Below are 13639 nucleotides of genomic sequence, written 5' to 3' on the forward strand. Positions count from 1 at the left end.
GGCTGTGTTCTGATTGGGTGGGGGTGTCTTCTCATTGGTTGGGGTTTGGCTGTGTTCTGATTGGTTGGGGGGTTGGCCGTGTTCTGATTGGCTGGAGGTGTGTTCTGTTCAGGTGGGGGCTTGTTGTGCTCAGGTTAGTCTTAGTTTCTGGGGATTTGAGCTGGTGAGCTGTGATCCTGCTGTTTGGCTTTGCGTTCGTGGTCATGCCACATCTTCATGGTGGCCATCCGTTTGCTTCATGTATGGGTCGGAGGGTTTGAAGCAGGTAGTGATGCAGCTGCTGCACGGCTTCTAGTCTGTGGTCATGTCTCATCTTCTGTGTGGGTGTGAGTCTGCTTTCTACATGGAAGTGTGGTGGTAGCATCTTGTGTGGCCCTCGTGGGTGTGGGTCTGGTGTCATTCTTCATGTTCGGTACTCATTCGTTAATGAGGGCGGGTTTCCAGATGGCTGGTAGGCAGGAGGTATCATCTCGTTTATTCATGCTGTGTGGCGTTTTTCTATCTCTGTGGCTTCTCTGATTATTCTGTTGTTGAAGTGTTCAGTTTTGGCAATGGTTCTGGTATTTTTAAAGTCAATCTCATGTCCTGTGGCTTTGAGGTGTTGGACCAGGGAAGAGGATTCGGTTCTTTTTTTTTGATTGAGTTCTTGTGTTCTTCAATGCGTGCACTTATTCTTCTGTTAGTTTGTCCGTTGTATGTGGTGGGACAGGCGGTGCAAGGGATTTCGTATACTCCTTGGTTTTCTAACTCGATTTTGTCTTTAGGGTTTCTTAGGATGGTGGATATTTTTCTACATTTTCCTTATCTCTATTATTCAATCAATTGTACCAACTGTCCCAAATTTCATGATACTGTTCTTTATCCTTTAGTTTTAACATAAGTTTGTCCATTTCAGCACAATCTAAGATTTTTTAAATTACTAATTCCTCCAAATAGCGTATTATTTTGTTTCCAACATTGCGTGAAGGCTATCTTTGCTGCTGTCAATATATGTAGTAGTATTTATTTAATCTTTTTACTATGATTCCCTTTTATTATTCCTAACAAGAACAACTCCAGTTTAAACTCTATCTGGTCTTCCACTATGTCTTGTATCCAACTCCATATTTTGATCCAATACTTATGGGCTTCCGGACATAACCACCACATATGATAGAAGGTACCTTGATCTTGATTGCATTTCCAGCATCTTGGATTCATATTGGGGTACAAAGAGATATTGGATAATCAGGGTAAAATTAAAAACAAATCAGGAATTAAAGATCAAGGCATAATCATAGATTGGTGACCATGTCTTCAGCTGCAAACCAGATACAAAAAAGTTGTAAAAGAATATGGAATTAATACGGAGTTACTACAACTAGACAAGATTTTAGTAGGCTCTGAGGAGAAATGCATAACAAGGATGTATAATTATTTATTGAATTTGCTTTGGAAGAGGAGGTAGTAAAAGGTTGTACGATAGCAAGGGCAAAAAATATTGGACATAATATAGACTTAGAAGATTGGGAAAAATATGGAATAAAAATTACACATTAACAAGATTGGCAGCTTATAAAGAAAATATGGACAAGATGTTTTACCAATGAGATTGGCCAAAATGTACCCCAATAAAAGATCCTGCTTTCTCAATTGTTCTTGTCTTCTGGTAGCCCTGCTCATGCACAGGCTGGGAACCGGTTCCAGTTGCTCCCCCGCCTCACTGCTGTCCGAACCCAAAGACAGCTGAAGACTGCCAGCCTGCCCTGGCCCCATCTCTGCCTCCGATGCAGAGCCTTGTCCGAGCCCTCCTTCGCCTCCAGGACTGGCCCGGGTTCCTCCCCAACCTCCTCACTACTGTCCGACTCTGCTGCCAGCTCCGCCAGCCACCAGTGGGCCACAACACAAATACAACTAAGCTTAGTACACAACTTTATATGAAATAATGAGGGATACCCTGTTCCAATAATGACCCAAATAATAATAATAATAACCATAGCAAAAGGAAGGAAAACTAAACCCAAGAGTGATAGGCACCGCCTTAGGTGCAGTCCCAAAATATCTGGAGCACCTCTTGAATGCCATCGGCATTGACAAAAACCCCATCGGTCAATTGCAAAAGGCAACTTGACTTGGAATAGTATTGACAAAATCTTAGTCAACTGCAAAAGGATCTTTGCTCAGAACGACATTGACAGAATCCCTACCGGTCGATTGGAAAAAGCAGCTTGACCTGGAAAGCATTGATGACCCCACCAGTCAATTGCAAAAGGCAGCTTGACTTGAATGGCATTGACACAAATCCTGTCCATCAATTGTAAAAGGCAGCTTGACTTGAATGGCATTGACAAAAATCCCTGACAGTCAATTGCAAAAGGCAGCTTTGCTTGGAATGACATTGACAGACTCTTGGTCAATGCAAAAGGCAGCTTGATTGAGAAGGTATTGGCAAAATCCCTGTCAGTCAATTGCAAAAGGCAGCTTTGCTTGGAATGACATTGACAGACTCTTGGTCAATGCAAAAGGCAGCTTGATTGAGAAAGGCTGACATCCCACAACAAGGCCCTTAATCACATCAAAGCCCCACATCTGCCTATCCCAGGTCCTACATCCATCTAAAATTGAAGTGAACTCTGGGGGTGGGTGGGGGAAGGTTCTTCTTTTGGTGGAGATGGACTTCGAGGAAAAGGGAATATAGTCCCCATGCTACTAAATTGTCCTAGGTCCTTTCCTGACAATTAAACTTGCCTGCAGAAGTTGTGGGTGCTCCCAACAGTGGAGATTTTAAAGAAGAGATTGGACAACCATTTGTCTGAAATGAGTTAGGCAATCATTGTCAAACTATCCCCCCCACTGTGGCTTTCCTGTAGGCATCGCAATGTGACTGTTGTGTCTCTATTGGAAGGGGATATTTGTAGCTCAAGGTTGAACTGTGGGGTCCTTGGTGGTCTCTGAGCTGGGTGGCTTTTTCTTGCAGACGTTTCATGACCCGACTAGGGAACATCATCAGTGCTAGAAAGGAATGGCTTTTGCTCTCTGTTTCTATACGGCTGGCTCCCCCTTTCAGTCTAGGTGGGAATGTTGTTTACTTCTTGGTTGTCCTTATCTGATTAAGCTGCTGTTTACTAAGAGATGGTAGAAGATGGTGATGGTTTACTGGGGCTAGGGCAGGGGGGTCCACAACCTTAAGCACTCAAAGAGCCATTTGGACCCGTTTCCCACAGAAAACACTGGGAGCCACAAAACCTACCAGGGGTTGAAAAGCTCAATAAAGGGGTGTCACACATTGGCGGTTGTGACACATATTTTGAGCCCACAGGGAGCCGCAGCAGAGAGATGAAAAGAGCCACATGCAGCTCCGGAGCCGCAGGTTGCCGACCCCTGAGTTAGGGTCTTGGACTAGAAGACTTCCAAGGTCTCTTCTAACTCCGCTGTTCTGTTATTCTGTCCTGGAGACAGTCATGTCCCACCAAGCATGTTCCTTCGTTTTGACCCTCAGGAACTGGTCCCCTTCAGGTCTTCTCCCTTTCCCCATCCCCATTTACTTCTGGAAGGGGCAGATCCAGGTCTCCTGCTCACCTGACAGGTCAGGATGTATCACCTGCTCTCTGCATTTGGTGGGGTTGGCCACAGGTTGTGACAGCCACCCTGTTGGCCCCTGTTAGAAGCTCTGGATCATCAGCCTCTCTCTTGACCTCCATGGTCTCCAAGAACCTTCTCCAACTCAAGGGCTGAAGGCCTTCATCGCTTCTCCTCCTCCTCTTCCTTTCTCTCTGCAGCTCCTGATTCCACACATAAGATACACCCTCCAGATCAACATATTAGCCAGGATCCGTCTGATCAAGAAAGGTGGCATGATGGATCAGGTAAGGTGGACCTTCTGAGCCAGTTTCTGTGCCTGGTCTCTTTTTACTTCTCTGTGCCTCTCCATTCCTTCTCTCTGCAGCAGACGCATTGAGTAAAGTTTGCGTTTCGTAAAAGGTTTGTTTGAATAGAGCGGTTTTAACCAAGAAATGACTTAAACTCATTTCAGCAATTATTAAGCTCATGTTGAGTTCAGTTAGAGGGCGGGGAGATAGATGGTAGGTAGGTAGGTAGGTAGGTAGGTAGGTAGATAGATAGATAGATAGATAGATAGATAGATAGATAGATAGATAGATAGATAGATAGATAGATAGATAGATGATAGATAGATAGATAGAAAGGATCGATATATATGGATGAATAGATGGATGAGTATGTAGAGAGAGAGGTGGATGGAGCTTGGTAAAGGGTAGTTGGATGGCTAGATAGGTAGGTAGAAATATGGATGGAGCTACCAGTGGCTGGCCAGATGGATGGATGGATGGAGACAGAGAGAGAGAGATGATAGGTAGGTAGGTAGGTGTAGATAGATAGATAGATAGATAGATAGATAGATAGATAGATAGATAGATAGATAGATAGATAGATAGATAGATAAGGATGGGTAGATATGGTTGGATAGGTAAGTAGAGATGGATGGAGATTGATGGATGGATGGGTAAGTAGGTAGGTAGGTACCGATAGATTGAGATATGGATGGAGCTAGCTGGATGGATGGATGGATGGATGGATGATAGAGAGATAGATGATGGATAGATATAGATGGATAAGTGGGTAGAGAGAGATGGACAGAGCTTGATAGATGATGGATGGATTGATAGATAGGTAGGTAGGTAGAGATATGGATGGAGCTAGCTGGATAGATGGAGGGATGGAGGGATAGATAGATGATAGATAGATAGATAGATAGATAGATAGATAGATAGATAGATAGATAGATAGATAGATAGATAAGGATGGGTGGATAGGTAAGTAGAGAAAGATATGGATGGAGGTTGATAGATGATGGATGGATGGCTAGGTTGGTAGGTCGGTCAGTAGAGATATGAATGGAGATAGATAGATGATTGACAGGCAGGCAGGCAGGCAGACACAGACAAAGTGACTTACAAATGGTCCTTATAGTTACAATAGTCCTCAGCGGTCATGTATCAAAATTCAAGTCCTTGGCAACTGGCATGAATTTACAACGGTCACAGTGTCCCGGGGCGGGGTGGTGGTGTCCCATGATCCCCTTTTGTGACCTTCTGACAAGCAAAGTCAATGGGATCCAGGTTCATTAATGACTGTGTGACTCACTTAACAACTGCAATGATCCAGTGATTCAGAATTGCCCCGTAAAACAGGGTAAAACTCATTGAACCACTATCTTGCTTCACAACAGAAAGTTTGAGTTCAATTTTGGTTGTAAGTCGAGGACTATCCGTAGGTGATTCAATTGTCTCTGTCTTACAGGCCACCTCAGCCGGGTTTGAAGGAGTTGGTTTCTTGGTGAGCCGAGGGGTGCAACAACTGACCTACTCTTCGCTCTGCCTGCCGGAGGACATCAAGGATCGTGGCGTTGAGTCTCTCGCCAACTATTATTATCGAGATGATGCCACCAAGATCTGGGCTGCCATAGAGAGGTGAGTTCTGGTCTTGGATTTCTGGAGACCTTCTCTGAAGTCTCCATGGTCAACCACACAATTTTCTTGGGAATCATTAGAAATTCGGTTTATATATATCTATAGCATCACAGATCAAACAAAGAGTACAGTCACCATGTGTTTTACTGCTTAACTGTTTTAACTGTATCAGGAAATAGGAAAACTCTACTTAGTACAAAAGAACGTAGAGCGTACACCAGGGGTCCCCAACCACGGTCCGCGGACTGCACCGTCCGCGGAACAAGTCCTACGGGCGCTGGCAGTGCTGGGCGCCATATCTTTTTGATGAAAAGTGCTTCCGGTGAGCTTTTCCGGCAGAAAGCTCACCGGAAGCACGTTTCATCAAAAGATGGCGGCGCCGAAGCTCGTGAGCTTTTCCGGTAGAAAGCCATTTCTACCCGAAAGTAAGTGAGCGCACCATCATTTGATGAAAAGTGCTTCCGGTGAGGTCACCGGAAGCACTTTTTCATCAAAAAGATGGCGCGCCAGCCTGATGCCGAGATCGGGCCTGCACCCAGCTGATGCCGGTACCGGGCGCGGCGTAAAAAGGTTGGGGATCACTGGCGTACACCATAGATCCAAACTTGTAAACACTGCCACCTACTGGCAGAATACAACTGTGGGTGTTGCACATAAAATACATTCCAACCAAATGTATTCCGATAGGAACACAATGTCTAAACACTTTGCTATTGTCTTTTTCTTCCAAATAAGAACTTGGTATTTCTTGATATCCTTCCATCCAAATCTAACCTACTTCAACCCTTTTCACATTAGTTCAGGTCCACCCAGAGGGAACATGTGCAGATAGTCCTTGACTTACAACAGTTCATTTCATGACCCCTCAGAGTTACAACAGCACTTAAAATCAGTGACTGATGACCATTTTTCACATGACCGTTGTACTATCTTTATGGTCACGGGTTCAAATTCGGACACGCGACGACTGGCTCGTATTCATGAAGTGTCCCACGGTTGCACTGTCCCAGGGTCATGTGATCAAAATTCGGGTCCTTGCCAATTGGCTCGTATTTGTGACCCTCGTAGTGTCCCCGGAGTCATGTCATCCCCTTTTGCGACCTTCTGAGAAGCAGTCAACGGGGAAGTCAGATTCCCTTACAAGCCGTGTGACTAACTTAACTACTGCAAGATGTCAGGGCTCCGGTAGTTACCCCCATTTAAATCATGCGTCTCTAGATGGATTTTCAAAGCTTAAAGAAGATTTATTAGGAGTAGACATGCCAGTGCTGCCTGGGTGTAGCCGACTCTGAGACACATCATTCATTGTCACCCTTGACCCTGGTTTCCCCTTCTCCCTACACCCCCGGGTGTATCATAATTCATATTCTCCAATGGGACCCATCCATAGCCCAGAGTCATCAGTCATGCTCTCCAGTTAGATCTCTGCTTGGCAGAACCTTCAGTCACCTAGTTACCATCTTTGAAAACATTTGTGGAATGCAGTTTCGGTTTTGCAAGCTGCTGCACTGCTGCTCCCCCTCCCTTTCTGTTGGCGACTCTAGAAAGACCAGAGAAATATTTTATGAGTTGACGCAAGGATTCGTTTAACAACTGCAGCAAGAGAGGTCGTAAAACAGCGCAAAGCTCTCTTGAACAACTGTTTTATTGAGCAATGGAAATTTGGGGCTCCGTTGGGATCGTAAGTGGAGGATTACCTGCAGCAAATGAACTTCTCACTCCAGCTGAGTTCGAATCCTGATGACTTTCGGGCCTCTGTGCCTTACAGAATGTGGCCTTTTTGGAGTTCTAAGTCCTTTCTGGGGAACTTCATGATCCATGGATTAACCAGGTTCAAACCTTCCTAGCTTCTAAACCAGGCTTCAAAAAATTTTAGCAACCGGTTCTCCGCCCGGTGGCTGGGTAGGCATGGGGCTACAATGGGCATGGCCTAGTCAGCCTCCTGCACCAGGGCGGGGGTTGTTTTTGGCCTCCCCGGCGAAAACGGCCTCCCCGGGCTCCCGAGGCCCTCTGCAGGGCGGAAACAGGGCCTGTTTCCAGCTTTCCACAGCCTCTGGGAGGCCCGTTTTTCGCCCTCCCTGAGCCTCCATGCGGGCCCTGTACTTACCTGGGATCCAAAATGGGCCGTGTGGAGACTCCTGGGAGGGGGAGGGCCAGCCAGGGGTGAGATTTGCCAGTTTGCCAAACCAGCCGTGAAAAATGATAAACATTAGCAACCGGTTCGGGAAAACCGGTGCGAACTGGTAGCATCCCATCCACCACCCCCTGTTCTAAACCCAGTCAGGGCTGGCTTAGCCTTGGAGGGAAGGGCCAGAAAGAGAATAATGAAGCAGTCAACAAAATCCGAAATCTGAACAGGGGTTGAGAGAAAGGCAGGGGACTCTTCTTGGCTGATGAAGACCAATTTTGGTCTTCAGCTACCCAACCTCCATTCAGAGGGTCTGCAGGCATGCAAGCCCCTGCATTGCACATGCACATGACTCCCAGTTGATTTTCAGCCTGTTTGAGGCATTTTTCGCCTCTCGGAGGCTCGAAGGAAGCCTCTGCAACCTCGGAAGGCCGAAAAACAGGCCTTCTGGAAATACCGGAAGTGCTGAAACGGGCCCATTTTTCGGCTTCCCGAGCCTGCAGAGAAAATGAGCTGGGAGGCACATGCATGCGCAGTGCAGGTAAGGGGTGGGGCGGGGTTGTTGCACGCACATGTCGGGGGGGGGGCGCATTGCATTGTGGGTGCAGGCACACGTGTGTGCCCATGCTATCACGCACGTGCTTTCGGCACACCACAACAAAAAGGTTTGCCATCACTGATCTACTAATTCTTTCTTCACTCATTGGGATCGGCTCGACTCTCTCGCCCTTTGACGGGCGATTCTGGGAATTGAAGCCCAACGTGTCCGAGTTGGTGGACAGCTGTCTCAGACAGAAGACCTTCTGACTCATGTCCTTGTTCTTCCAGTTTCATGGCGGGCTTCGTCCAGTACTATTACTGGAACGATGACCGGATCAGAGGAGATGCCGAGCTGCAGGCCTGGATTTCGGAGATCTTCAAGGAAGCATTCCAAAGCCGAGAGGCGTCGGGTGCTCCCTCAACTCTAGCGACCGCAGAGGAGCTCACCAAATTCCTCACCATGGTCATATTTACCTGTTCAGCTCAACATGCTGCCGTCAACAGTGGGCAGGTGAGAACTGTTAAGCCTGGATTCCCCAATGGGTGTTAAGGAAAAACAAACTAAACAGAATGTGCAGCGAAGTCAGATAGGAAGACAGGTAAATGTGTGAGATAAGTTTTCTAGTTAACATGCAGTAAAAATACAGATACGCTTGTGCTATCAAGAATATAGTTTATTCCATTTAAGAATTATAGCATAGTCAAATAAACGGTCCATTAGTCATATATCAATTTCAGTCAAGTCTTGTGTAGGATACTCTAATTGCAAAATCCGTGTTGAATAGCCAATGTCAGTTCACTTACAATAAATCAGTCCAATCTTTATTTTCTCTCCGTTGAGAAAAATATCAACACTCCTTCTTCGGCAAGAACGCAGTCATCAATCTATCCAGTAATTAGGGATCAGTAAGCCAGAGAGAGAGAGAGCTGCATTTGCCTCACTTCATATATAGTGCTTTTACAACCACACCCTTAATTACATTCTTGCTGTTAAAGTTACACACACTTTAACTAACAAACCATGATACCATATTTATTATTTTTACCCAAACCAGTTAGGGTAAACAATGTTATCCCTAACAAGAACCATCCTACCTTAGATAATAAAATGACAGAATAACAGAATTGGCAGGGACCTTGGAGGTCTTCTAGTCCAACCCCCCTCCTCAACCAGAACATCATACCATTTCAGACAAGTGATTGTCCAATCTCTTCTTTAAATCCTCCAGTGTTGGAAGCACCCACAACTTCTGAAGTTCCACTCATTAGGTTGTCCTCCCTGTTGGAAAATTTCTCCTTACTTCCAAGTTGCTTCTCTTCTTGATTTGTTTCCATCCATTTATTTCTTGTTCGGCCTTCCGGTACTTTGGAGGCTAGATGGAAACCCCCCCATTCTTTGGGGCAGCCCCTCAAATATTGGAAGACCAACCATCAAGCTTAGAGAGCACCAAGGACCCCACAGTCCTCCTCCTCCTCCTCCTCTCTGCAAATCCCGCTCCCTTCTAGCACTGATGATGTTTCCTAGTTGGGACATGAAACACCTGCAAGAAAACTATCAAGCTCAGAGACCAATAAAGCCCTGTATTGTTTCCTCCTCTTCTTCTGTTTCTTCTTCCTCCTTCTCTTCTTCCTTCCTCTTCCTCTTTTTAGGTTTCTTCTTCCTCATCTTCTCCTCTTCCTTTTCTTTTCTGCTTCCTCCTCCTCCTCCTTTTCTACTCCTCCTACCTCCTCCTCTTCCTTTTCTTCCTTCTCTTCCTCTTCCTCCTCCTCTCCCTCTTCCTCCTTCTCTCCACAAATCCAACTCCCTTCCAGCACTGTTGATATTCACTGGTTGGATCATGCAAACGTCTGCAAGAGAAAACAACCCTGCTCGATCATCAAAAAGGGCCCATAATCCAACCCTGAGCTACAAAGATTCTCTTCTATCGCCAATATTGTGTCTGTCCTGACAATTTTCAACCCTCTCCCCTTCCTTTGTGGTCTCAAACCTGAAACGTTCGGGCCTCAAATTTCAACTAGACTGTCCTAGCCTAAGCTTCCCAAAATCACAAAGCCAACTCCTCATCCCTTTTATTTAGGTTAAAGGGAATTAATTCCCGCTCCAGCAAAGTCCCGGCAAACGCAGTCTTTCAAGAGATTTCACAACGACAGACCTTTAGCAGGCTTGGACAGTTGCCAGGGTGATATCTTCCAAACGCCAGGCTGTAGCAACAATGACTTGGCAAGGAGTCAGGAACAGATCTTCACCCTAATGAATTGAACTAATTGTCTCCTGCAAACCCCTTTCACTCCTCTTTTATTCCCTCTGGGAGGGGCCATTCACCACCCACCTGTGGCTTTACTCCTGAGTCGACCCTTGTTTCTTAGCTGTTCCCTTCTCCTGGCAGCTCTGTGCATGAGCACACTGGGAACAGGCTCCAGCTGCTCTTCTTCCCCACTGATCTCCGACTCCATAGGCAGCAGGGAAATGTCAGACAGCCCTGGCCCCGTCTCTGCCTCCGACGCAGAGCCCTCGTCTGAGCCTTTCCCAGACTCCAGGACTGGCCTCATGTTCCTCCCCAGCCTCCTCACTGTCCGACTCTGCCGCCAGCTCCACTGGCCACTGGCGGGCCACAACAAAGACATGACAGAGAAAGCATAGCTGGTCTTAATATCATGCCGTTTTCCCCCTGAACATCATCACATTTATAGGAACACCTGCTCTTAAGATGCAGGGTGGGCATTGCAACTCTCGACTTACTTGGCCTCTCTCTCTCCTCTCTCTCCTCTCTCTCAGTTTGACTTCGGTGCCTGGATGCCAAACATGCCCCCGACCATGAGGAGGCCACCACCCACCACAAAGGGTACTGCATCCCTGGAGGACATCCTCAAGATCATTCCGCAGGTCAACATCACCTGCATTGCGCTGTCTTCCCTCTGGCTCTTGAGCAAAGAAGCTGGGGATCAGGTAAGTGGCGGGGAAACCCAACCAAGAAGGAGAAAGGATTGGGAGCTGACGTAGGTTTCCAGATATCGCTTTGGTGTTGGTATGTACACTGAGAGCTTATGCACCGGGGACAAATTCCTTGTGGGCCCAATTACGCAAAGAAGGAAGGAATGAAAAGGGAAGGAAGGAAGGAAGGAAGGAAGGAAGGAAGGAAGGAAGGAAGGAAGGAAGGAAGGAAGGAAGGAAGAGGGAGGAAGGGAGAGGAAGGAAGGAAGGGAAGAAAGGAGGAAAGAAGGAAGAAAGGCAAAGAAAAGAGAAAGAAAGAAAGAAAAAAACTTGAAGGGAGAAGAAGGGGAAGGGAATGGGGAAAGAAAGAGAAGAGAGAAGAGGGAAGAAAGGAAGGAAAGGAAGAAGGAAAAAAAGGAAGAAAGAGGGAGAGACAAAGGGGGGAAGGAAAGGAGAAAAGGAACAAAGGCAAGAGAAAGGAAAGAGAAAGAAAGAGGGAGGGAAAGGAAAGAAGGAAGGGAGGAAAGGAGGAAGAAAGGCAAGATAGAAAAGAGAAAGAAAGAAAAAAACAAAAAAGTAGAGGAAGAAAGAAGGAGGGGAAGGGAATGGGGAAAGAAAGAGAAGAGGGAAGGAAGAAAGGAAAGGAGGAAGGAAAGAAAGAAAGACAAGAGAAGAAAGAAAGAAGAGAGAGAGAGGAGAGGCAGGGAAGGAAAAGAAAGGAGGGAAGGAAGGAAGGAAGGAAGGAAGGAAGGAAGGAAGGAAGGAAGGAAGGAAGGTTGATTGGGTTTCTGGTCAAAAAACCGTAACCCCTCACCCCCTTTTAATATAATGTGTGGCTCATCTGCAAAAGTTTGAACCCCAAATTTTAACCGGGTCATCAGGATCATTCATGGTCTATCCTGGTTGGTTGACCAGAAACCCAATCTTCCTTCCTTCCTTCCTTCCTTCCTTCCTTCCTTCCTTCCTTCCTTCCTTCCTTCCTTCCTTTTTTTCTTTCTTTCCTCCTTTACTTCCTTCCCTCCTTTCTCTTTTTCTTTTTTCCTTCCTTCTTTTCTCCTTTTCTTCCTTCCTTCTTTCCATCTTCCTTCCATCCTTTCTCTTTTTCTTTCTTTCCTTCTTTCTTTCCTCCTTTTCTTCCCTTCCTCCCTCACTTTTTCTTTCTGTCTGTCTTTCTTTCTTTTTTTCTTTTTCCCTCCTTCCCCCCTTCTTTTCATCACACGACCACTTGGATGCCGCAGAGGTCATAACGGTGAAAAATGGTCATATGTCACTTTTTAAAACTTGGAACAGTCCCTAAAGGAATGGTTGTAAGGACTACCTCCTAAAAACTATTTCTCCCGTTTTTCAAGGTCTCTCATCTGAAATCTCTATTTAGTTTGGCATAAATCAAGAGATACACATATGGTTGGAAAAAAATGATAAAGCAACATATAGATCTGAAACCTGAAATATTTTTATTAGGGATGGTACCTGAATGTAACAGTAAAGAAAAAAAACATATTTAATTATACATGTATTAACAGCAGCTAGAATTGTATTTGCTCAGAATTGGAAAAGTGATTAAGATACCGGCAGAGGGAAAAGTAATCAAGAAAATTGTTAGGAATATAAGTCACCTAACAGCTATTTGGGTTAGAAATATATAAACCAGGATAAACATTTTAAAACTGTATCTTTAAGAAAATGTAAAACTGTAATTAGGTGTGGTTTCTCAAACGGCCATAAGATGGAGCCAGAAACCTGGTTTGTCTTAGTCTGAGTCTCAGAAGAGAGTGTATCTCTGTTTCCTTCTGTTGGAAAGTATTGGCGTTGCTCCATTTCTTCTAATTGACTGATATTACTGGATTTAATGTAAGTCTGTTGCTGAACTGTTTTTGATACTGGATTTTGATATTTGGATTATCCCTGGATTGAAAAACTGACTGATTTACCTGTGAATGATTTTGGACTGCTTATTTTGGACCTTGCTTAAACCTTTCTGGAAGTAAAAACCTACATTTACTGTACAGTCTATCTGTGTACTGTGTGTGTATTATTCAAACACTTCTCTCACATACGTCTCCCTGTATGCGCTCATTCTCCTAACGGGGAATTATCTCAACAAAAATATTGGAATGTGCAGAGATAAATAGATTAACACTGGCAATTAAAGAAAAAGAATAAATGGAATATTACATGGTATGGGATTTATTTGATCAATGGTTGGAAAATAAAACAAATTAATTAAAATGGAGTAGATGAATATATAAAGAAATAAGTTAAAATTGTTTAAAAATAATAAGATATATCAATAACAGTTATGAGAAAATGTGATTATTGTTATATTGGTAAGAAAAGTATTAATTATAATTGTGAGTATCCAGTCGACACACGGTGTGAAATGAAAGATGGAATGATTGTAAATACAAAATTAAAAATTAAAATTAAAAACAAGAGACCATTAATCTAATTTTCTGCCAGTAAAATGTGAAGAGAGCATCATCGCCATTGTTCTGGGCGAGAGCAGTGTGTGTGTGTGTGTGTGTGTGTTCTGCTGCTAGAAATGTTTTCTCCTCTTTGATCTTTATTTTC

At 44.8% G+C, this 13639-nt stretch overlaps 1 protein-coding gene across 2 annotated transcripts in view; it reads left to right on the forward strand.

The window, feature by feature from the left end:
• The window catches only part of LOC113426538 (hydroperoxide isomerase ALOXE3-like), a 50341-nt gene that overhangs the window by 35892 nt on the left and 810 nt on the right, over positions 1-13639 (forward strand). For both annotated transcript variants that reach the window (XM_087945776.1, XM_087945774.1), the window contains exons 12-15: positions 3759-3845; positions 5299-5468; positions 8425-8647; positions 10913-11083. In XM_087945776.1, the coding sequence (XP_087801902.1) occupies positions 3759-3845; positions 5299-5468; positions 8425-8647; positions 10913-11083 (651 nt within the window). The remainder of the gene's footprint in view (positions 1-3758; positions 3846-5298; positions 5469-8424; positions 8648-10912; positions 11084-13639) is intronic.

The sequence above is a fragment of the Notechis scutatus genome, chromosome Z, assembly GCF_049901735.1.
Source record: "Notechis scutatus isolate UNSWTSFEM ecotype Mainland chromosome Z, rNotScu1.2, whole genome shotgun sequence".
In the NCBI taxonomy this organism is placed as follows: domain Eukaryota; kingdom Metazoa; phylum Chordata; class Lepidosauria; order Squamata; family Elapidae; genus Notechis; species Notechis scutatus.